Raw genomic sequence first — 26185 nt, forward strand, 5'->3', positions numbered from 1 at the left:
CACGGCCCAAGGCAGGGGGGCCCTCATATATATATATATATATATACATACAAAGATGCATTTAAAACATTTTTAGATTATTTATATGTGAATGAAAAGGCCCCGTGTGAAAATGAACTGGTTGTTAATCACAGCTTTACACTAAACACAGTTATTCATGCTGCATCAGGGTCCTAGCTACCACCCCTTTAAAACAGTGCTAATGGTACGACCCACATGTGCTGCTACAGTCTGAACTGTGGATGTGACGTGGAGCAGGAGATAGAAAGCAGCATGTCTTTCCTCAAGAAAGGAAAACCAGGACAAAAAGTCAAAGAAAGAGAGAGAAGGTGAAATGAGGGAAAACAACTGTTTACTCAATTCTTCAGAGATTTAAAACACTCACATCTTTTTTTAGACAAATATTATTTAGTTTGAAATTAACTACGTGCACTCACACATTTAAATGCTGGAACATTCATTTTGGACATCAAATCTTAACTCATTGACTGCCAAAGACGTCTATAGACGTAAATTGTGTTTTTTCGGCTTGGTTGCTAGGAGACAGTGTGACAAATCTCTCCTGTGAATATTCAGCTTGTTACCATGATGTAGTGACCAAGTGGTGACATGTAGGTGGACAGCAGTGCACCTTTGGATAGAGAGATCACCCGTGATGAGCAGAGCTCAGAGGAAGAGGGAAAGAGTTTACGAGACAGAAAATGGCACTACGAGAGTTGATGCTGAAGTTTCCACCATCTCACAGCACACTCGAGACTTGGAGGAATGCCAATAAACAGTAATAAATCCATTCAATTCTGACCCAGATAGCAAAATAATAATAAGTTTGCCATCAAAAGCCTGGTCTCAGTGTTGTTTTTGTAGTTTTATAGAAGGAAACCAATGTTGAGGTGTCCCTAAAGTAAAAAAATTGCTTTCAAAGTCACCAATAGATTTTTTCAGAAAAACCCGTGTTTTCTCAGCTTTTTGTCACAAACTGGTGATTTTTGTGAAACTTGCCTCTATTCAACTGCTGATTACAGAAGAACGAAACAAGCTAGAAACAGAATAATTTTTTTCTTATGAAAGTAGAGTCTAATCTTTCAGAATATTTCATATATCAGATTGTCATATTACAAAGTATTCTGTGGGTCTTGAAAGATCAGTGAAAATCATCTAAAACGCCTGGAAATATGAGGGTTGGCTGCTCTGAAAATGGCTGCAGTGGCATGAGTTAAATGGAAATTAAAAAAATAAAAAATATTATGAATACTACATTTTGCTGCCACCAAGTCTTAAATAGGTATAGCCAGAGTGTCCCCATGATTCTAATAATTAAATATGTATCTTTTATTAACCTTTGTACTCATTTGCTTTGTGTCTGTGTTAGTTATACCCCCCCCCCCCCAAAAAAAAAAAAAAAAAAAGAAATAAAAAAAACAAAAAAATACCAGCCGGCCCCAAAATTTTAGCAAAAGTATGTCACAAACACAATATTCAATAAACCATTAAAATATAGTAGAACAGATTTATAAAATACAAGCAATGGATATGAAGTCATTAGGTTATTGTTTTTTTTTCAACCTTAGGGTCAGGACCCAATGTGAGGTCAGCCTGGAATTAAAATGGGGTTTAAATGTCTAGTAATTGGTTAAAAAGTAGGTAAAAACTGATTCAAATTCTATTTTTTTTTAAAAAAAATTTTTTTGAATTATTGTATTTCAAATACACATCACACACAATAAATATCAAATAACTGTATCCTATACAAAAACATTCTCAGGGGTCGCTGGACATTTGTGATATTAAAATGGGGTCACGACCCAAAAAAGGTTGAGAATTTCTGGGTTAATGTGAAAGTTAGGTGAAAATTAGTGTACATATTAAAAGTTACAGGAGGGGCCCAACAAGTTGGTTTGTACCCAGGACCCAAAATGTGGTGCTACGCCCCTGCCTTTCCCCCACATATTAGTCTATTATTAACTTGTTGTTGGCTCCTCCCCTCACCCTCTAATAGCACAATACCATTATTATAATTGTTATAATATCACACACACTATATTATAATGTCTATGACTTGTAAAGACAAAAAAATAAAAACATATATCCATATAGACACACATGTGCATCCGTACATACATATAAACATACATACATGTACATATGTATATATACATAGATGCATGGACATAATATCTATAAATACATAAATGTATCTCTCTCTCACACAGACTCAAACCTTTTCTCTGCAGAGTTTGTTCCTGGAGGTCTGCTGTCCTTCCTGTTTCAGATGTTGGTCGGTTCTTCATCAGTATGTGTGTGTGTATCTGCTCTGTGACTGTGTGTGTGTGTGAGGTGAGGACTCCTCCACACCTTCATTCCTTCCCAGTATAAAACATATGAAACCAGTTTACCCTCATTCTGCTGTGATGCATCACCAGTTACTGTAATTAAATACACCAACAGCTAAACCTGTCTTTGTTCCAGAGCCTTTTCAGATTTGAATGTAGTCCTAGTAATAATAATCACATTAAAAACACACTTCAGATCAGGCTTTACACCACCAGGAAGTTTGGAACAATCACAGTTAGAGTTTTTATCAGTTGTTAAACTTAAATACTGCTATTTGAGACACAATGACCACAACATGGAACTCATGCACCCCTCTACTATGCTCACTGACTGATCACATGACCAAACACCTGTCACACAGGTTTATAATTATCAATCAGAGCTTCAGCATAAAAGGACAACAGGTGAGTGTTTCTGTTTTGGACCAATGGATGCCAACATTAGAAACAGAGGCGGAGCCAGAGGAGTGGGAGGAAGAAGAGGAGGAAGAGGAAAGCAAAGGACTGTAATCTCTGATGAGATCTGAACCACTTTGGTTGATCATGTGATCAATCATGGTGTTACAATGAGAGAAGTCCCCACATTGTTCACACACTCAACTTTGAATGAAAAAAAAACATCCTTTACGCTGGAAAATATGGAAATAATTGCTTTGTGAATGAGCTTCAAACAATTTAAGTTGTGCACAAATTAACATGATTTTGCCAAATTAAATTATTTTCATGATTCCACATTTCTTAATGCAATACAAGTATGATCTATACTATGAGCTAGTGTCTATATAGACAAGAGAAAGGTCATCCTACAGGGTCATAGCTCATCACCATATATGGAATCACCTTGCTCTAGAAATAGATGAGAAAAAGACAACCTATCAATCAGTGAAACAGGGAGCTTGTTGTTTGACCCCCCAAGTTTAAATATATCTCAGTGGTACACTGACTCAAAAATGAAGGCCTCTAAGCTCTTTGCTGTGATGTATAAGAAACAGTTCATCTTTGTTCAAAAGAGTAAAAACCTTTTAATATCAGGATGTTAAATACTTTGTTACACTTCAAGAGCGTTAGCTGTTAGCAGCTAGCAGAGTGTTAGCTGTTAGCAGCTAGCAGAGAATTAGCTGTTAGCAGCACTAAACCGAAACAGATAAAATAAATAACTAGCTTAACAAAAAGACGCTGATCGCATGGCAACAGTGGTCTATTAATTTATTTCATTGTAGTTTAACCTCATTTTAAGATAACTGTGTATTTTAATGCAAATGTATAGAGTGATGTCACAGTTTGTGTTTTATAAAATTATGATTAGCTTGATGTTGATGTGTGTTCATTACTGTTTTTATTTTGGCTAAAGCTGTTAGTGCAATGCTTTTAATCTAATAATATTAATACTTTGTATTTTTAACTTGTCACTAAGATCTTTATTTAAATTAACTTTTATTTACTTGTTTGTGTTCTTTTGTGTGTGTGTGTGTGTGTGTATGTATGTGTGTGTGTGTGTGTGTGTGTGTGTGTGTGTGTGTGTGTGTGTGTGTGTGTGTGTGTGTGTGTGTGTGTGTGTGTGTGTGCTGGGACTCTAACACACCCTCATTACTTCACTGGATAAAATATGTAGAACCAGTCCAACCTGAAGCTAAACCCCCCCCCCACACACACACACACACAAACACACACACACACATTGGAATGCACTATAATGCGAACCAACACTTCAGATGAAGCTCTGCCTTCATTTTCAGTCACAGGATTACTTTGTATTCACTCATTTTACAATACAGAGGCAAACTCTATGCCTAAGTTTTTAATGTTTTGTAAATAAATATTTATGAGTAATATAGTTGTCTTTGTCATATTTCATTTGGCATTAGTAAATAATTATTCACATTTACAGATATTGTACATGATATGAGTGATAACACGTGTTATAAAGGCTATTTTACACAATATGTGTGTCTTCAGATTTACACATCTCTGTTGGTGTACTTTGGGCACTTAAAGTCTGGGAGCCACTGCGTTACACTACACGTAGCTAGAGATTTATACGTTATTATGGGTAGAATTCAACGTATGTGTTTGTTACACTTTCTAGGGTTGGGGTCAATTACATTTTTCAATTACAATTACATCTTAAGTTATCCATGTTTTAATTAAAATTACAGTGACTGCCATTTTTTTTCAAATTTCAGTTATTATTGTCCCCTGAAAGTAATTTACAATTATATTCTCAAATACAAGTTAAAATTCAATTAATAACAATTACCGATAATAAATAACCCTTATTTCCTTACTGTGTACATGACTGTGCTTTAGAAAGCCTTTGATCAGTGAGAGTGGCTGTTCTTTCTATGAGAAGGATGATTGTGGCTATGGTACACTGCCCCCTGGTGGAGGCTCGTGTGCTTCTGGTTGTCACAGCAGAAGTCAACTGTACAAAGTTCTTAGGAGGTGCTGGTGCACAGTTATGTCACATTCTATGGGCCAATCGTATTGATGCAAATCTTTGAATGTTGTCAAAATGTAACAGTGTATATTTCTGAAAGACTAAACAGTGATGGTGTTGTGGTGGTTGTCAGCGTTAGATGCTCTGGTGGGTGAAGTTAATGCTTAAAAGTTTAAGGAGGATTTAGGGTGTACTCACACTGGCAACCAGGGCCGTTCCTAACCAGCTCTGTGCATGTGTGAAACCATGGGGGGCCATTGTCTGGCCTGCGTAGGTGTGAACTGCACCGCAGGGGGTTTAACGGCCCGATGGTCCTGCTGGAAGAGGTGGTCCAGACACCGTGCCAGAGTGCCACGGTTGGCCGCGCATGCGCACGCACAACTCGATTCGACCTGCGAGCAAAATGTGATGACGTTGGTACCGCGCAACGCTTTACGGCACATAAACATCCGCATTCCGCATTCCGGAATTTTCAGAAGTGCTCGTTAGCCGATGAAAAGTTCAGAGTTGGCGTTACCTGATATATATGAAGAACACCACAGAGAACTCATGGAGGAAGAGGACAACATGACCGTCAGGACTTCTCTTTGTTCAGCCGACAGCGGGACAGTAACGGAGTGTAGCAGCTCATCATCAGGTCCGGGTATTTCCGAGGGTATAAATATACATATAAACACATATTACTGGTATATTAACCCATATAAACCAGAAAATATGGAAATGGGACATTTTACTGCTGCACATGTGTAACATATTACTGGTATTTTGTGGACAGGACACATGTGGTTGGCTATTATATAACCCAGAAAAAAAAGGACATTGGACATTGTACTGCTGCTAATGTATAAATAATATAAATATATATATATGGTGTTTCAGTGTTCTGGGACACATACTCACAAACTCTGTAGAATGAAAACAAACAAAGTGTCTTGGGGAGCAAAGTGTAGTGTATTAATTTACAGGTGACATTGAGATCTCAATGTCACCATCAGTGAACTTTTTTTTATTTGTAAATTATTCACTGGAAGCTTCTCTGGTGGTGTGTGCAGTGGTTATTATTATTATTATTATTATTATTGTATGAAGCTAACATTACTGCAGCTCTGCGCATCATTGTTGTCCTGTTAAAGTATTTTTATACAAAGACTTAAAAACAATCTGAAATTAGTGCTGACTCAAGTAAATCACCTTTATTATACATTATAACAATCTGTTCCTTAAGTCTCTAAATTATTGAAACAATTAAAAACATCTCCTAAAAAATAAAATTACAGAAAATTAAATAATCATTTAATATACATTTCAATAAATAAGTGCATCCCATGTTCCCATGTTGACTCTGAGCTTTATTCTGTCTGTTGTCTGTAGAAGTGATGGGTCTAGATCAGATGATGGAAACTAGGATCAGCTCATGGTTTTAATGTCCAGGGGGGCGTGTCCACTCTGCATGGACTTAAAGAAGAAGAAATAAAAGAAGAGTTAGATAATGTCATGTTCATCAAAAGTAAAACTGAAAGTGATGGAGATAAATATGCTCAGATGGACACAGACACACACACACAAAGTTTAAACAAACACACAAATAGTTTGTCCTAAATTGTCTCACACATTAAAAGCATCCATTTACACTTTAATGTACACAAAGACAAGCTCCACAAAAGCAGAATGACATTTATTGATCCAGAAATTAAACTGATCTTACCTTTATAGGCTCAGTTTCCTCCTTTGTTTTTAAATCCATTTAAACCTCCATTCATGGTGGTTTTTATCATCAGAGAGTCTTTCATTTTTAATAAATCCACCGTTAATTGGTCTGTTTTAATCTATCTTTCTTTCTCACTCGGTTCTCTCTGTTCCTTGTGTTGATTTCGTCAAAACAAAGCGGCATCTTTAATGTTTCCGTTACGTGTGAGTAAAATTACCGCAATGTACCGACACTGGCTGTAAAGAGCAACTTATTATCTTTCATAAACTGGTGGAATTTCTCCGATAGAGCAAATATGAGCAGAGTTACGGTCATTTAAATTAACGTGATGCGTTCAGGGGCCCTGGGAAACCCAGTCCGTGAAAAGAGCACGTGTCTGGGTAAATCTTGGTTTATAGCTACCCTACGCAACAAAAAATATGAAATTAACAGAATGTACTGTCAACAACAAACCCAGAGTCGCTTAATGGTGACGTAACGCCATACGTGTGTCATAAATGAACGTGATGTGTTTCTCTGTGGGAACAGAGTTGAGCTGGTGACCCACACATGGGTGATGCGTGAGAGTGCTATGATGTACATGCTGAATGCACACAGAGCCGTTTAGAGCGAGAGTTGCGACTTTGGTGTTGCAAAACCTTTATTTTTCGTGGTACTTCCGTGTCTGTCCGTTTTAATCTTTTTTCATTGCACGTATGTGTGTGTGTGTGATGGATAACCCAAGGAGGAGATGGAGGTAGACGCACACATGAATAAATCACTAATAAATATTCACATTGTAAAGTTTCTACTAATGGACTGTATTAATATATTTAGTACATTTAAAACTCTCACACTAATTCTGTATTTCAATATTGTTTGAGTTTATAGTGACAATTTGTTTTGACCAGCAATCTTAATTCAAATTATTGTGCAAAATGTATCCCCCATAAAATGTGAATATAAACCACAGTAATAGACTCAACTATTGATTAGCTCTCGCCACAAAACTGTGTTTGTCTGATGGATGGGCCACATTAATTAATATTATCAGAATAATGAGCGATCTGAGCATTAACATTAGAATTATAAACAAAAGCCATGAACAATTATTTCAATTATACATTTACTTTAGTTTGTCATCATTGGAAGTCGTCATTTTAAATAGATTTGAATCCAAAAGGATATTTGTGTTTATTGTTCACTGTTAACCTTTTATAGTTTTTAATTTTACTATTTAGTATTTATTCCATGTATGCCACATTAACAACTACTAGCCAGTGATTAGAACAAAATTAGTTGATTTGCTTATTAGTTTGTTTTTGTTAATAAATTAGCGTAAACTTTGGATAGATATGAAATTATGTATTTAAAACAAAACTTGGTAAATTTAGAAGCACGTTGACCTTAATATTAAAATACTTTGCCTGCACAAAAAATTTTAAAAAATCAAGTGATTTTAAAAACAAAAAAATGCTTTAAAAACAGCAATGCAGATACTTAGCAGGCCAAATGCTACTAAAGGAGTAAAATAAAACAAAAAACTAAATATTTATACAAAAAGTACACAAAACGACAGCAGAAAGATGCAAAAATACACATGACTACAATAAACATACATTACAGAAAAATACAACAAATAAAAAATATATAAAAATGAGTAAAAACAACAAACACATTTATCATGTTCAAGTCTCATAGAATTAAACCAGATAAATCACACACTTTTACTTTACACCCACAAATAAACCCTTTATAACACTAGAGTACAGAGTATGTACATCTCTATGTACATCCAACCTTCAAACACACACTCATTTGGCCATAATTGGTAACTCTACTTAAGCTCCTCCCACTATATGAATACATACTTTAGACGGGCAGTGGACTAGTAATACATAATACTCAGATAATGAGTGGATTAAAGTATTAAACTGACCTCAGCTGTGATTGGAGCATAAACAGACAGTTAATGATTGTTAAAATGGATGGTTTGAGATCCTTGATGTTTATTAATCGTTACATTGTTTAAAATATAATGGTTTGGGAAAGCTCTAGTATCGATGCATCCCTAATAATATAATAAACAAAGATTGGTATGTACCTGGTCGTTAGCTTTGTGGTAGTATGTAGCATGTGCTCCTGCTCCTCCCACAGTTAGCGTAGCTACGTAGTTTTCACCTGTAAAGATGTTAACCACAGCTGCTTTAATAAATGTGTGTGTATTTACCTGTGTATCTGCCCAACAGGGAGGTGACAGTTCCTTCCTCTCCTGGTCTACGATGGTAAACCAGTTCTTCACCCAGAGCCAGAGCTGGCGTAAAGGTTCACCACCATAACTCAATCACACCAACAATCACTGTTAGCATGTGTTCAATGTTTATGTTACTGTCACTTTAAATAAAACTCAATCCTACCAGAACCAACCACAACATCTGGATTTCCAAAGGTCATCGCAGAGGTGACGTTTTGACCTGGAAACTCCACGTCACACTGCCAGTTCACGAACTTCTACTGCTGTGTCTACACACACACGCACACAAGTGAGAGTGGGCGGAGCCATATCTGGATGGCTGTGGTAGTAAGAGGGGGAGGAGCTATACCTGGATGGCTGTGGTAGTAAGAGGGGGAGGAGCTATACCTGGATGGCTGTGGTAGTATGAGGGGGCATAGCCATACCTAGATGGCTGTGGTAGTAAGAGGGGGCGGCGCTATACCTGGATGGCTGTGGTAGTATGAGGGGCCGGAACTACACCTAGATGGCTGTGGAAGTGTGGAAGAGGCGGAGCTATACCTGGATGGCTACTTTGGAGCGAATAGCAGTTGAGAGCTAGTGGATGACTTGTGCGTTCAGACTTCCTATGTTGTCCATGTCTCCGACGATCACAGGAAACGACTGGAACGGAATCACATTAGAGCTGTTGAGCGTAGGGGCCCCCAACGTTGTAATTTTGCTCCCCTAAGGAGCGATGGCGCCCACTACGTTCAATTTTCAGCAACATAGGGGGGATTTTCAGTTTTTCCTTTTTCAATTAGTTGTTTGTTTGTTACACACGAACTGCCCCCGATGCTGCCTGTGTGCACCGTTCAATATAAACAGTGTAGCTTCAACCAGACGTAGCGTACATGAAGCTACTCGTCATGTTTCTAAAACTCGCAACGGATCATTCTACATGCATGCGCACGGCTGTGAATACCGTTGAGTTGAAACATGTTCGGGCTTAAAGAGATATTGGTTTCATTCTGGTCGGACAGGTTCGGGCTGTGTTCTCTCGGGCCGAGTCTTCTTTTCCGGCCAGATTAAAGCTCTACTGTGTGTTAGGGGTGGAAATGTTTAGGCACCTCATGATTCGATTACGATTTGACTTTAAATCGATTATTAATGTATTTTGATGCATGTTTTATTCACAACATATCTGTTGTATTCACTGTGTCCACTCACTGTATAAAACTATATTATTTGTGATTAGAAAAAAAGTGATACATTACCATTCATTATCCTTTATTAAACTAATGGAAGAAGTATGTAAACTGAAAATGTACAAAGGTAGTAGCAGGCTTCCTTGTAACATAACTAAAATAAAAAAAATGATGTATGACATTAGCTTCCATTCATCAGAGATTATTAACCCAGCTTTGATCTGTGTCTCTTCTGAGGGGAGCAAGGTGGGAGGGGTCAGAGAGGATGGGTGGGAGGGGTCAGAGAGGATGGGTCTGATGGTGGCCCAGGAGAGCTCCTCCTGGATGTGAACACCCAGGAACCTGAAGGACCATACTTTCTCCACCAGGTCACCATTGATGATGAGAACAGCGTAGTCTACCAGGTTCCTCCTGAAGGTGATGGTGTTGTGTGTTTCTTTTGGTTATGTGTAGGGACATTTATTCAGAATAATATGAGGCTACAGTGAGGATATTTGACCATTTTAGACTGTACTTAGGTGAAAGAGTGGGAACTGGTGCAGCTGTTGAAGCAGGTTGTGAAGGAGAAGGAGTGACTAGGATAGGTTCAGTAGAGGTAGGTAGACATTGGGCACGGCTGCACATCTTGAGGTGAACTTCTATATGACTCACATCTCTGCACTGTAAAGTACAACAGCAAATCAACATATCTAAAACAAATAAAAGCAAAATAAAAGATTTTTAATGGATTTGCATCAAATTTACATGTATTTTTACCCCCAAGATGAGCAGAAAGTTACATTATGACCCTGCCCAAAACAAACAGGAAGTCGGCCATCTTGGGTTAATGGCGTTTTGATATAACTCAACTGCAAAGTTCAAACAACCTCATAACTGATAAACATGTTGACTGTCTATCCCAAACCTGGGCTCAATGTCAAAATTACCCATCATACTTTGCGTTCTCAGATGGTGCACATCATAATAGAAAACCGCTATAACTCATATACAAAATTCAAATAGTCTCATATTTGATACACATAGGTTACCGATCCCGGCCATCTTATCTTGATCTTATGAGACCACAGATTAGGAACGTTACACACTACGGACGTGTGTTCACATCCACACAAATCTTGTGTGCCGCTTTGTTTTTTTTGATAACGACAGGTTCCTTTAAAATATTATGGATGCTGAGCACTTGGGAAATCAACAGTAAGCAGGTTCATCAGAAAGGTTGTTTTGGCACTAAAATGCCTACTTCCTTTGTTTATGAAGTTCCCAGGATACACGCCTGTGGCTAATACAAAGGGTGAATTCTACAGGATTGCAGGTGAGTACAAATTGTATACTGTATTATTTAAATGACATGCATTGTACTGCAACCACACAGGTGGGTGAGTAGTTTAATCAGCTCTAATTTGGCAGGGATCCCACATGTTTTGGGCTGTGTGGATGGAACACAAATTCCAAATTGCTCCATCAGAAAATGAGGCAGACTATGCGAATAGGAAATCATTTTACAGCCAGGTAGAACAGTGATCATACTCATTCACATGGAAATGTATTTCTACTTCATTGCAACCCATGTCATCCTCTGCACTGTGAAGATCATATGTGATGCCTCCTACCTCATCACCGATGTGGAAGCAAAGTGGCCTGGCTCTGTGCACGACTCCCAAATTTGTTGGGAGTGTAGTCTGAGCTACAGATTTGCAAGTGGTAGGAAAAAAAAATATTTATACACCGCTGTTCTTGGTCTCCAGTTTAATTGAAGTTCTGCATATCCTTTAAAACAAAACAGTCAAATGTACCTACAAAAGTATAGAATAATAAAAAAGTATTAAATTTGTACACAAGTTTACATAGTGCATTATCTGCAGTTGGCACCAAATATTTACACGTGCACAACTTTAGAGAAAAAAACAACAACGATTAAACATGATACATGTGCAATAAAAATTAGGTTAAGTACTAAAGACAAAAAAGTGAAAAAGTGGATTTTGCTGGATGTTCAACAACTACAAATGCTTCATTGGCTCTAGCAGTGGTGTTTTCCAGACTTGGCTTGTGCAAAAGCAGTGATCAGGTCTTCCATATCTTTATTGAACAAACCTTCTTAGTGATCCTGAGTAAAAAGGGGAAATAAATAAATATAATGTAGTTATACAGTAGATGACAAGACATCATTCTTTTATAACATATTTACACCACTATGGCACTGTTAAAACAAGCCCAACTTATCCAAGTCAAGTTAAAATCAAATATATGTCATTTAGACTGTTTTGCCTGACATGATACTACTCACTGACTGGCTGCACAGTGCATACACAGAGTTGCTTAGGTAGGAAGTAGGCTACATGACATTTTTTCACACATTCACACAAATACCAATAATTTTGTACCTCTTAGGTCAGCTTGGTCATTTAAACAGTCATTTTTATTTAGATGAAAGTACTGCTCAATTACATTTTGATTTATAGAACGCTGGGATGCATGTTGTCTGACTGTGATACAGTGATGCTAGCCTGTTAGCACGGCAAACTAGTTACACACATGGACTGTCACACAGCTAAAGTCACTTTTTACACTCATTGTTGTCCTGCTTTGTTTTCTCCTCTTCCTCCTTTTCAGCATGAGCCGCTCCCTCACTGAGAGAGGGAAGGGGTTGGCTCAGCAGAGGGGGCCCAGTCAGGAAATTTGCGACAGCAAGTTGTCACTGCAACGTGTTAGTTCTCTGGGCTCTTTGTGTCAAATTTGTTGGCCCTCGGGGGGGCCCTGGTGGCTTAGGGGGCCCCAGGCAGCTGCTTGCTTTGCTTAATGGCAAGCTACGCCTCTGGTGATAATGTATGTGTCAAAGTGTTTTTATAACATCGTGGCTTCACACACTTCAAAAAGGAAGAACTTGATCAGACTCAGGATTTCACTCGTTCTTATTTTTATTCTTTCCAGTGACAAGAAAGAATAAAAACCTTTGAACATAAAACACAAGGCAAATAAGTTCATCATTTTCATCAAACAAGGTAAGTACAAATAAACACAATTTCAGGTCACTGATTTGGTAGTTAACTGTATCAAAGGCTTCATGAATCACTGTTAAGTTCAGATTCCTTGCTAGCAATGTTTAGGCTAAGTTAGGAGTTCTCTGAGAGTCTCTGGTATTTTCATGTGGTTTTTGTTTTCCATCAGTAAATTGCTGTCGTATTCCTTTCTGTTGATTCATATCATCATTGTTAGTGTGGCTTTGTAGGTCTTTGTAGTCTTTGTATAATCCATTTTATTTTTATTCATGCTTTTATTAAACCTTTAGTTTAAACATGGCTTTTTTTCAAGTTTAAACTTTAAAAGTTTCTTTACCAGAAAATAATTTTTTATTGATATGAATGTTTCATAGGCTTTTTTCCACATGGTCAACATAGACTGTTTTCCAATCCTGTTTCATCAAGTTAGATTTAAAAAATCAAACACTTATCTTTTTTTTTTTGTTTAATTATCCTAAATTTTATTTGTTTGATCCTTTAAAGTTCTGGATAGTATTTTTTATTAATAATTCCATAAGTGAAAATATTGTCTATTAGTGTCTTACTATGAGTAGATATACTGGTTGGATGTGTTATTAATAGGTAAAGGCTCATGATTTACATTGAGTTAATAAATGTTGTTGTTTTTTGGGTTTAAAAAAATCAATGTTAAAATCACCACATGTAAAAAAACAAAAAAAATACTACTACTAGTTTTTTTTTTTTATTGTTTTGTTTCCATTTCTACAATGATATATTATTTTACCCCGTCACAAAAAAACAAACAAACAAACAATAACAATAACAGCAGCCTGATGACCTGATGGAGGAATATATGAATATATAAATATGAGGCACTCTGTCAGGAATATAAACTCCTGATGTTCATAACGTATCGTCGGGGTTCTGTGTAACCCCAGCATTTACCATGTTTCAGAGATTACTGTTACTGTAAATTTACCCTTTAACAGTTTTAAACAAGGTTTGATTTTTGACAGGTTTGTGTTGAAGCTTCTACTGTTGAAATGTATGACTGAGATTTATCCATCCTTTTTAAAATGATTGAAAAAAACTGTTCTTCACTGTAATATTTGTATTGGCTCAGTGTGTTGATGAGAAATATTACAGTTGTATGTGTGTTTGCTTTAAACTGATCATGGGGAGCAGCTACAGGTTGGACTGGTTTTAACCTCACCCTGAGGACATGAATGTATGTGAGAGGATCATGTAACTTGATACTTTAGCAGGTTAGGACAAGTCAATGTTTTTGGTGTGTGTCACGTTTTTTATTTAGAGGAATGTACACAGGAGTCAGGCTGTGTCGTCACATTAAGATCTTTATTTTACACTCTAAACTCCTTTACCCTGTTGGCCTTTAATCATGTGACTCTTTACACAGATTCTATTGGCTGATCATAACAACAGCTCTAGGTAACGCTCAAGAGAACCTTTACACCACATCTCCTTTTTTTCAAAACAAAGAGACAATCTTAATCCTGGAAACGTAAACAAGGTCAGACACTTCTGTGAACTTCCTGTAAAATAAACTAAAGACTTATTACACTTATTAACCAATCATTTTAACTGGATCCATAGGCAGAGTTTGAGATTCTTGCTGGGGGGTAGCAAAAAATAATTATATATACTGTATATATATACAGAATGTCTCGAGTTTTGCTTCATAAATAAGGAATGAAAACAAATGTATCAATCTAACTGTTTTTATTATAATTTTTCATTTCTGTAAGATAAGTTTCTAAAGCTGTATTATGGACCTGTCAAAATAAATTGAAAATGCAGCTTGAAATGTTCAGCCCCCACTGTAACTTAAAGAATGAGAGAGTAACGAGTTATTATTTATTATATGTTCTACATGATATATCATACAACACTGGATACATGTGCTTTAACATGGAGGGAGAGACTAGCTGTCAGTTGTATATCACTAAGTTAAACAGCAGGTAGGATAGAATAAAAGGATCCATATGGATTAAAAGCATTTAAAAGACCAAGATAGATAAATAATAATCATTTTGCCCTTTTTTTGTTTTCTATAAGGAAACAATGTTCAGATGTTAGAGTTGTCACTAAAGCAAAAAAATACCTTTAAAGTCACTGACAGGGTTTTTTTTTGTAAGAAAAAGGCTTTTTTCTCAGTTTTTTGCTCTGAAACTGAAGATTTGTGTAAAACTTGCTCTATTCAACGGCTGATTACAAAAGAACGAAACGAGCCAGAAACAATTTTTTTTTTTTTTTTCATGACAGTCGAGGCTTCAATATTTCAGAATTCAGATTTCAGATAGTCATAGTAGAAAATATTCTGTGGGTCTTTAAAATCAGTCAGAATGCTCAAAAATGGCTGGCATTGAGGGGGTAAAAAATCTAAAAATGGCTGGCACTGAATGAGTTAATATCACAATGTCCAGCGACCCCTGAGAATGATTACATATAGGATACAGTTATTTGTTATTTATTGTGTGTGATGTGTATGTGAAAAACAATAATTCAAAAATCTTTAAAAATAGAACTTTAATCAATTTTTACCTACTTTTTAACCAATTACGAGACATTTAAACCCCATTCTAAATCCAGGCTGACCCCACATGGGGTCCTGACCCCAAGGTTGAAAAAAACTGCATTAACCTAATGACTCCATATCCATTGTTTGTATTTTATAAATCTGTTTTACTATATTTTAATAGTTTATTGAATATTGTGTTTGTGGCATATTTTTGCTACACTTTAAAGGGCGGCTGGTCATTTTTTATTGTTATTTATTTATTTATTGATTTTTTTATGGGGAGGGGGTAAAACTAACACACAGACAAAACAAACGTGTACAAAGGTTAATAAAAGGTAAATATAAAATGATTAGAATCATGGGGACACTCTGGCTATACCTATTTAACACATAGTGGCAGCAAAATTTCATATTCAAAATATATATTTTTTTTAAATAACTTTATTTCCAATTAAGATTTAATGTCCAAAATGAATGTTACAGCATTTAAATGTGTGAGAGTGCACGTAGTTAATTTCAAACTAAATAATATATTGTCTAAAAAAGATGTGAGTGTTTTAAATCTCTGAAGAACTGAGTAAACAGTTGTTTTCCCTCATTTCACCTTCTCTCCCTTTCTTTGACTTTTTGTCCTGGTTTTCCTTTCTTGAGGAAAGACATGCTGCTTTCTATCTCCTGCTCCACGTCACATCCACAGTTCAGACTGTAGCAGCACATGTGGGTCGTACCATTAGCACTGTTTACTGTATACTGTGAAGGGCAGCTCGTCTACCTGCGCTCGATCTCCGCCGCATGGAGAGAACCAACCATAATCACCCAGGCAGGCATCGGTGAAGGGTGAAGAGGTGGGTGGGATCGGCTGCTTGTGTCTCGGTGTATTGGCTACAAGGGGCGGGGGTCAATTAGCATATGTAACATTTAACTTGAACATTTAACATTTAGATATAGATTTAACATTTAACATTTAGATTTAACATTTAACATTTTGATTTAACATTTAACATTTAAATATAAAATTAAGCATTTAGATATGATATATAACATTTAGATTTAACATTTAGATTTAACATTTAACATTTATATATAAGATTTAACATTTAGATATAACATATACCATTTAGATTTAGCTTTAAATATTTAGATTTAATGCTTTTTTTACACCTCTATATATGTGGTTAAATGTTGTGTTAAATGTAGGAAAATGTGCTAAATATGAGAAACGTGAAATAAATAATGAAAATGTGTTTGCTACAACTTATCATTTATTATTATTATTATTATTATTATTTGTGTGAACATCGTTCTATGTCACACTTGATGGCAACGTAAAGAAGTGTGTGTGTGTCTGTGTGTGTGTGTCTGTGTGTCTGTGTGTGTGTGTGTGTGTGTGTGTGTGTGTGTGTGTGTGTGTGTGTGTGTGTGTGTGTGTGTGTGCGTGTGGGTGTGGGTGTGCGTGTGTGGGTGTGGAGCAGCTTCAGGTTGGACTGGTTCTACATATTTTATCCAGTGAAGTAATGAGGGTGTGTTAGAGTCCCAGCGCGCACACACACACTCACACACACACACACACACACACACACACACACACACACACACAAAAGAAAACAAACAAGTAAATAAAAGTTAATTTAAATAAAGATCTTAGTTCAAAATACATATTATTAATATTATTAGATCAAAGGCATTGCACTAATAGCTTTAACCAAAATAAAAACAACAATAATTGAACTTAAACAGCTGCAGCTTGAAGACTTTAGTACAAACTGTAACTTTGATACTAAATAGAAACATTTAAAGTGTCTCTAGTGATAATTTAGCTCATCAAGTATTATTATTAATTCTAAAATCTTTTACTATTGACATTCACATTTTGTGAAAAGATCCAAAACTTCCAGATTCAACATTAAATAATAAATATCAGTAATGAACACACATCAACATCAAGGTATTCCTAATTGTATAAAACACAAACTGTGACGTCACTATTTACATTTGCATTAAAATACACAGTTATCTTAAAATGACGTTAATTTACAATGAAATAAATTAATAGACCACTGTTGCCATGCGATCAGCATCTTTTTGTTAAGCTAGTTATTTATTTTATTTGTTTCTGTTTAGTGCTAGCTGCTAACAGCTAACGATCTGCTAGCTGCTAACAGCTAACGCTCTTAAAGTGTATCAAAGTATTTAACATCCTGATATTAAAAGGTTTTTACTCTTTTAAACAAAGATGAACTGTTTCTTATACATCACAGCAAAGAGCTTAGAGGCCTTCATTTTTGAGTCAGTGTACCACTGATATATATTTAAACTTGGGGGTCAAACAACAAGCTCCCTGTTTCACTGGTTGTCTTTTTCTCATCTATTTCTAGAGCAAGGTGATTCCATAAATGGTGATGAGATATGACCCTGTAGGATGACCTTTCTCTTGTCTATATAGACACTAGCTCATAGTATAGATCATACTTGGACTGCATTAAGAAATGTGGAATCATGAAAATATTTTAATTTGGCAAAATCATATTAATTTGTGCACAACTTAAATTGTTTGACGCTCATTCACAAAGCAATTATTTCCATATTTTCCAGCGTAGAGAATGTTTTTTTTTTTTTTTCATTCAAATTTGAGGGTGTGAACAATGTGGGGACTTCTCTCATTGTAACACCATGATTGATCACATGATCAACCAAAGTGGTTCAGATCTCATCAGAGATTACAGTCCTTTGCTTTCCTCTTCCTCCTCCTCTTCCTCTCACTCCTCTGGCTCCGCCTCTGTTTCTAATGTTGGCATCCATTGGTCCAAAACAGAAACACTCACCTGTTGTCCTTTTATGCTGAAGCTCTGATTGATAATTATAAATCATAGTAGAGGGGTGCATGAGTTCCATGTTGTGGTCATTGTGTCTCAAATAGCAGTATTTATGTTTAACAACTGAGAAAAACTGTAACTGTGATTGTCCCAAACATCCTGGTGGTGTAAAGCCTGATCTGAAGTGTGTTTTTAATGTGATTATTATTACTAGGACTACATTCAAATCTGAAAAGGCTCTGGAACAAAGACAAGTTTAGCTGTTGGTGTATTTAATTACAGTAACTGGTGATGCATCACAGCAGAATGAGGGTAAACTGGTTTCATATGTTTTATACTGGGAAGGAATGAGGGGGGGAGGAGTCCTCACCTCACACACACACACACAGTCACAGAGCAGACACACACACACACACACACACACACACCGAGTTACAAAGCAGACACACACGCACACACACAGTCACAGAGCAGACACACACACAGACACAGTCACAGAGCAGACACACACACACACAGTCACAGAGCAGACACACACACACACACACACACACAGTCACAGAGCAAACACACACACACACACACTGATGAAGAACTGACCAACATCTGAAACAGGAAGGACAGCAGACCTCCAGGAACAAACTCTGCAGAGAAAAGATTTGAGTCTGTGTGAGAGAGAGATACATTTATGTATTTATAGATATTATGTCCATGCATGTATGTATATATATATATACATATGTACATGTACTGTATGTATATATGTATGTACGGATGCACATGTGTGTCTATATGGATATATGTTTTTATTTTTTTGTCTTTACAAGTCATAGACATTATAATACAGTAAGTGTGTGTGATTTTATAATAATTGTAATATTGTGCTATTAGAGGGTGAGGGGAGGAGCCAACAACAAGTTAATAATAGACTAATATGTGGGGGAAAGGCAGGGGCGAAGCTCCACATTTTGGGTCCTGGGTACAAACCATCTTGTTGGGCCCCTCCTGTAACTTTTAATATGTACACTTTTATTTCACCTGGAAACTAAGTAGCACCAAGGGGACGCTACAAGTCGCCCAGGTGCACCGATCAAGCGCGCCAGACAGCCCTAGTTATAGGTCTGTTTAATATTATTTAAAGGTCCAGTGTCATGCTATTTTTCTCACATCTCTATTTGTTCTAAGAACCTCAACAACATAGTTTTTTTTTCCCAAACTCACCTGTTTTCAAGAGTTTTGGCCCTCTGAAAAAGTGTTAAGCTGCTAAGTCACTTTCTTGTCATCCTCTCCTCTTCCAACTACACGAATAGTCCATTTAAAGTGATAATCATTTGTTTTGTCCAACCGCTGCGTCGCTTTGGGTCACAAACACGTCAGATCATGTCTAAGGCGATACAAGGCAGTTTAACGGGTACTAAAAAATGAAACTAATTGTGAGCTCTCACACTGTGCTTTACATTAGCAATGTACTGGATAATGTATATACTGAACATAAATATATTATGTTAAATGGACTTGATTTTATATAGCACTTTATCACCACACTGAAGCAGTCTCAAAGCACTTTACATATCAGCTCATTCACCCAATCACTCTCACATTCACACACCAGTGGGACAGGACTGCCATGCAAGGCATCAGTCGACCACTGGGAGCAACTTAGGGTTCAGTGTCTTGCCCAAGGACACTTCGACACATAGTCAGGTACTGGGATCGAACCCCCAACCTCTCGATCAGAAGACGACCCACTACCACGTGAGCCACGGTCGCCATCTGTAAATAAAGGGACTGGTGGTTTAGGGAGCAGGCTTGTAATGGTAGTCTCAATGGTTCTAATCTCCCTCGGTCCATCACTGTGGGATGTTGATCAGTCCCTTATATTAACCCTAACAGCTCCCTGGGTGCTACAGTGTGGCTGCCCACTGCTCCTCAAATACACAGAACACATTTAGTGTCCGTAGCTTTACATACAGTATATGACAAAGTATAATGTATATTCTATTAAACCGCTGTGTTTGTTTCACCTGTGAGATAGTTTGAAAGGAAGGAGCTCCCATTTTTATAGGGTAGGAGGAGCCAGGATTGTCAGATTGACTTTTTTTTTTTTTTAATAAAATGTAGAATAACAAGGGAGAGAGGGAACAGAACTTTTTCAACCTATGAATGAAGCTACTGTATAGGAATATATATCACTCTAGAAAAATCATTAAGTGATTTATTTTTTATAATACTGCCCCTTTATTGTATGAGTAGGGTCACCTTAAACATTTTATTTTTATTTTATATTTTGCATTGTTGGAATGCCAATGCTAAATGAAAAAGTTAATATTTTTGATTATTTTATTCTTTGAAGCATTGATATTAATTTATACAATTGCAATGTTTAAATCTGTTTTAGGTTAGTACACATTCAGGGCCATAAATGCAATGGGACTAATAATCAGCATAATAGTTTATTTTGGTGTCTCGGTTACTGCCCAGAATTGTCCTTTTGGTACGTTCATAATTCATGCCTGTTGTTTTTCAGAGGACCTGGGGTTCTACAGGTGGACGGTGTCGTACAAAATGGTCTACGGCCTGGTATTGATCCAGGATCTGTGGTGGGGAACCCTGACCTGACTTTTATCAATAAGTTCAGGTATATGTTGTCTTTTGTTTTATTCACACAAATGATTCAGAAACACATTTATTTATAACAACTATTATTCATAGCTTGTTGTTCATAGATAGAAAAAACCTCTTCACAAGACATGAAAAAGGTGATTATAACAAATTGTTAAAAATTGCTTTACACTTTAAAATCAGGAATAAATGTATCAGTTTTTATTAGTTTTTTAAGTGGACATTTTTTGTGTATCATGTATTTATTTTGCATTCTCATGAGAAACTTAGTAATCCAGTAATTTTGTATTGTTTTATTTAATTTTTGATCACTCCATTATTCTTTATTTTTATCCAACTTGTCATAAAAACACTAATAAATGGACATGTTATAAACTGATTAATAACTGAATGATGAACCATTTCCATCTAAAACTGAAGAGGAACTAAGGTCATTAGCTACTGTAAAATCTTTTTTTTTTCCAAATTCTGTGTTTTTCACATTTTTTTAAAATTTCGTTTATTTAGAAATATATTACAAATATATTTAAACAAAAACTGTTTCTTTTTAATTATATGTCATTAATATCACCATATTTCCCCTCAGTGATCAATGGTTTACTGAATCTGATCAGGTTTATTGATTAAGTTTTGATCAACTTCATTTAAGCTAATTTAAATCATCCTGATGACATCATTCCAGACTATAATGATTAAACAAAAACAAATGCATCAGTTATTTCACCACTAGAGGGCAGACTATTGTACAGTATTAGAAGCTATCAAGTTATCATGAACCTATGATGTTTCAGACTCTACAATCCCTGTCATCGTTGGTCTCGTCCACAACAACAGAACAACTGCAGCTCTTCACCAGAAATGGCCGTAGCTTCACAGACACATAAACGTTACGTGGGAACTGGTCTGCTCAGTATTTTGGTAGTTTAGACGTGTTTCAGGTGGACGCTTCAACATGTTGTTTAGCTCAGGACCAGGAGGGGTGCTGGGGTGCACCAAATGAACGGTCCCCTTTAACATTTCCCTTTACCTCACGATGACAGCGTTTCATTCACATTATGTCACTTTCTGCATTTAACAGTGGATTTTATTTTTATCGGTTTTTATTCTGTCTCTTCCATCCTTCAGGTGTAGCTGATTCCATGCTGATGGCGAATGGAGGCGTCTGACGGAGAATTGTGGAATCACTCAGCCGTGACAGCAAACATGGACTCCTCAGAAATGGTGAGAAAAGAGTGGATTAAAGTCTTTCAGCAAATGTGAACAAAACCAGTGAATGTGGAACCAGTGAAGGACACCTTTAAAGCTGAACATCAGCTGGACTTCTGGTGGAACATGTGACCTCCAACTGCTCAATGACACAGACAGGAAGTACAACAACAGATCAGCCATAACATGATGAGCCCTGATAAGAAATGTCAGCTTTTACACATATTCTTTAATAATGCAGTGTGTGAATAAGAAGATCCTCCAAGAATCACATGTTGTTGTTAGACTTTATTGTTTCCATTTGTGGCTCTAGAACCAGTTCAGATCAACTTGTTCTCACTGTGTGTGACATTACTGATCTGACTTTTTAGCAGCGTTAGCCTCTGTTACTGCCTTTAACTGAGCTTATCTCATACACAACACTAGTCTGATTCTTATTGTGAAAAGACTTATTTCTGAGCTCATAGTGCAGAGTTTATTTAGACATCAAAGGAACAGCTACAGTTACAAGCAGCAACTAGCAACACAATCAGAAGGAGGTCATCAGTTAGACAGGTTACCATTTAAAGCACAACTTGTCTGTTTGATCCTTTTCAACAAACCAATCTGAGCTTCTCCTCATATTTTCTCCACATTATTTAATAAGATGTAAATAAGCTTCATTTGATCAGAGACAAGTGCTAATGTCCATCCTGCCACTGAGCTGTGGAGGCAGTGATGCTTTGTTCAATGTTCTGCTGGTAAACTTTGGTTCCTGACGTCCATGTGGATGTTCTATTGAAGTTGATCTCCTACTGAAGCCTAATGCTATGTCTGATCCATCTTTAACAGACACTGTTCTTTCTAGGAACACATTTAGAAACAAATGTTTGTTTGGTTCCTTCTCTGTGTTTAATCTCTAACTGTTCTACAGGACTCTGGAAGCCAGAACAAAGTGACACCTCAACGCTCTCAGAACAACGAAGCTCAGCCACAACAAAGAAACAAATCTAAGAGAAAAACTTCAGAGCAAAGAGTTCAACAGCAGAGCCAAGCTGGAGTTAAAGCTAAACATACATGTGACCAGTGTGGGAAGGCCTTTAGCGTTAAATCATCCCTCACTAGACATCAAAGAATCCATTCTGGATCAAAGCCATTCAGCTGTGATGAGTGTGGAAAGACTTATACCAACAGTTTTACCTTAACAAGTCACCGAGTTGTTCATACTGGAGTTAAGAAGTTTGAATGTGACAAGTGTGGAAAAGATTTTGCTTTAAAGTGGAGCCTCAAACTCCATCAGGTAGTTCACAGTAGAGAGAAATTGCACCCGTGTGATGAATGTGGGAAGACTTTTAGTAAAATTGGAAATCTCAGTCGACATGTCCTCATTCATCGTCGAATCAAAGCTCACAGATGTGAACAGTGTGATAAGACTTTTGCACAAAAATCACATTTAACTCTGCACATGCAGACTCACTCCAGAACAGAGTTGTATCGCTGTGACCACTGTGGGAAAATATATAAACAGAAACAAACCATCACTGAACACCTGAGATCTCACACTGGACATGAAGTGTGTCCCTGTGACCAGTGTGACAAAGTTTTTACAACATATCAACAGTTAAAATCTCACCAAATCAGCCACTCATCAGAAAGACCTCATAAATGTGACACATGTGGAAAATCTTACAAGAGCAAATCTCACCTTAATCGACACCAACGAGTTCATGAGAAGAATGTTTTCAGATGTGACGAGTGTGGGAAGACCTTCAGCACTTCATCTGTTCTCCACTCACATCTCTGTGTGGATGGAGACATGGAGCAGGAATCATCTTCAGATCCCAGCGACACACGGATGGTGACGACACCTTCTGGTTCCAGTGTTGGACTGAAGAACCCAGAGATCAGGCTGCACAGGATTCCAACATAAACCTGCTGTCAGCTGGAAAATGGACACCAACAGTTCAGGAAGTTGTTATTGTTGAATAGTGTTTAGTTGTCTTTTCTATTGTGACCATAGTTTAATGAAGAACAGTTTCACTGTGTTGACCAGCGTTCCTGGTTTACTCCTTCAAAGTAACTAAATACTCTTGTTCTGTTGAGCAGCTACACTCACCTACTTCATCAACTCCCAATCCTCTCAGTGAGAGGGGAATTAGCTCAAATGGTAGAGCGCTAGCTGCACAAAGGCAGGGGGACAATTTTTACACTCCCTCACACAAAGAAAATGACACACAATAAGCACGGGGGAATTATTGAATAGTGAACTATAATAGACAGTGTCACCCGTACCTCTATATACAGGGCTACCAAGTTTCAGAAAATGACAGGAGTGAGATATTAGTGACATGATCCGTTCCGGTGAAAAAAAAATCCTTTTTTAACATGGCTGTGGTCTGTTTTAACGTTGATTTATACCTAAAGACTGATGTCCTCACCTCCATGCCAGCGGCATTGTGGGGCTCCCAGTTAAAACACTGTGGCCCAAGGCAGTGCTACCTAGACTAGATTTTCCAAGTGAGAGGTTCCTACATCCTCCAACTGTGTTTTTCTCACTGTAACATATCAGGAAAATGTGTTTTTAATTTTCCATTGTCAACTACATTATAATTGTTATGTATTTGTTTGAGATGTGCTCTTGTATTAATATGTACTTTAAGATTAAAAGTGACAGTTAATGTAGTCTACCATCAAGTATCTTTATTTGTTCTGGTTTGCAAACTGGACATTTAAAAAGGGCAGAAAAAAATACAAATAAAAATAACAGAAGATACTTACTGTATATATATATATGTATATATATATATATATATATATATATATATATATTAGGGATGCGAAACGTCACTGGCCCTGTGGATGAATCTGTTGCCGTCTGTGACCCTCAGTCTGCTCCCCCAGCAAACAACAGCGTAGAGGATCACACTCGCCACCACTGATTCATAAAACATCCTCAGCATTTTCCTGCAGATGTTGAAGGACCTCAGCCATCTCAGAAAATAGAGGCGGCTTTGGTCCTTCCTGTAGAGGGAGTCAGTGTTCCTCCCCCAGTCCAGTTTATTGTCAATCACCACAAAGACACATTGAAATATAAGAAAATACCATCAATATGGCAGCTCAGAATGAGTTGGTAAGGCTCGGACCCTTTGTTAAAAAAGTAAGTCTTTAAGTGCTTTTCAGAAGAATCTACAGAGAGGAAGGAGAGAGGAAGCCCACTGCTCCTCCATGGTGGGTTACAGTGCTGGCCCTAACCTCTCTGGTGCCCTAGGCCAGATTTTCTTATAGTGCCCCCTTATATGCAGTTTTTTTTTTTATTTCAAGTAATTGATTTTTACATTATTGTTATATTATTATTATCAGGATAATTTCTAACACTTGCATAGTGGTCTTCAATATATCCACAAAGAGGCTTTATAGAAGGAGAAAACATGAGCAAAATTACTTTTTTGACATTTAATTTAATTTAATTTAAATATCTTAGTGACAGGTTAAAAATAAATAAATAAATAAATAATAAATAAATAAATAAATATTAATATTATTAGAGTAAGGCTTTGCACAAAAACAAGATACAAATAAATGATAGATAGATAGTGGTGGGTTGGCTCATCAAGTATTCTTTTTAATCTAAATACTTATGACTAAAATATTTTACTATTTTGTAGTAAATTTTGTACTAAATTGTAGAAATGAACACACATTAATTTAAAGAATTGCAGTTGAACCAACACAACGGCGCATGGTGGGTTAGTGGTTAGCACGTCCGCCCCACAGCAAGAAGGTTCTGGGTTCAAGCCCTGGGGTGGACTTGGGTCCTTTCTGTGTGGAGTTTGCATGTTTTCCCCGTGCTGCGTGGGTTTCCTCCGGGTACTCCGGCTTCCTCCCACAATCCAAAAACATGACTGTAAGGTTGATTGGAGTCTCTAAATTGCCCATAGTAGTGAATGAGAGAGTGAATGGTTGTCTGTGTCTGTGATGGACTGGCGCCCTGTCCAGGGTGTACCCCTGCCCAGTGCCCTATGAGAGCCGGAGATTGGCACCGGCAGACCCCCGCGACCCTGATAAATGGGAATAAGCGGGTATGAAAATGGATGGATGAACCAACACAAGCTAAAAAAGCTCCATCCATTCTATGAGAGAGTTTTGTCTCAAAAATATCCACAAATATATC

General features: G+C 37.0%; 1 protein-coding gene and 1 long non-coding RNA gene across 4 annotated transcripts in view; one reads left to right on the forward strand and one right to left on the reverse strand.

The window, feature by feature from the left end:
- LOC114460823 (uncharacterized) overlaps positions 1-10915 on the reverse strand; it is a 19784-nt gene extending 8869 nt beyond the window's left edge. The window contains exons 1-2 of the mRNA XM_028442696.1: positions 10903-10915; positions 10085-10310 (exon numbers count right to left, since the gene is read on the reverse strand). Of these exons, the coding sequence (XP_028298497.1) occupies positions 10085-10310; positions 10903-10915 (239 nt within the window). The remainder of the gene's footprint in view (positions 1-10084; positions 10311-10902) is intronic.
- A 1752-nt stretch (positions 10916-12667) lies between these two features.
- On the forward strand, positions 12668-23519 carry LOC114460835 (uncharacterized). 3 transcript variants are annotated; one of them, XR_003673765.1, is made up of 5 exons: positions 12668-12876; positions 16051-16239; positions 20735-20845; positions 21955-22050; positions 22949-23519. It is a non-coding gene; the product is annotated as an uncharacterized LOC114460835 (long non-coding RNA). The 3 variants fall into 3 exon arrangements; XR_003673764.1 differs by having other exon boundaries at positions 12670-12876; positions 16046-16239; XR_003673763.1 differs by lacking the exon at positions 16051-16239 and having other exon boundaries at positions 12686-12876.
- The last annotated feature ends 2666 nt before the right edge of the window (positions 23520-26185 follow it).

Source organism: Gouania willdenowi, unplaced genomic scaffold (assembly GCF_900634775.1).
Source record: "Gouania willdenowi unplaced genomic scaffold, fGouWil2.1 scaffold_7_arrow_ctg1, whole genome shotgun sequence".
Taxonomy (NCBI): Eukaryota; Metazoa; Chordata; class Actinopteri; order Blenniiformes; family Gobiesocidae; genus Gouania; species Gouania willdenowi.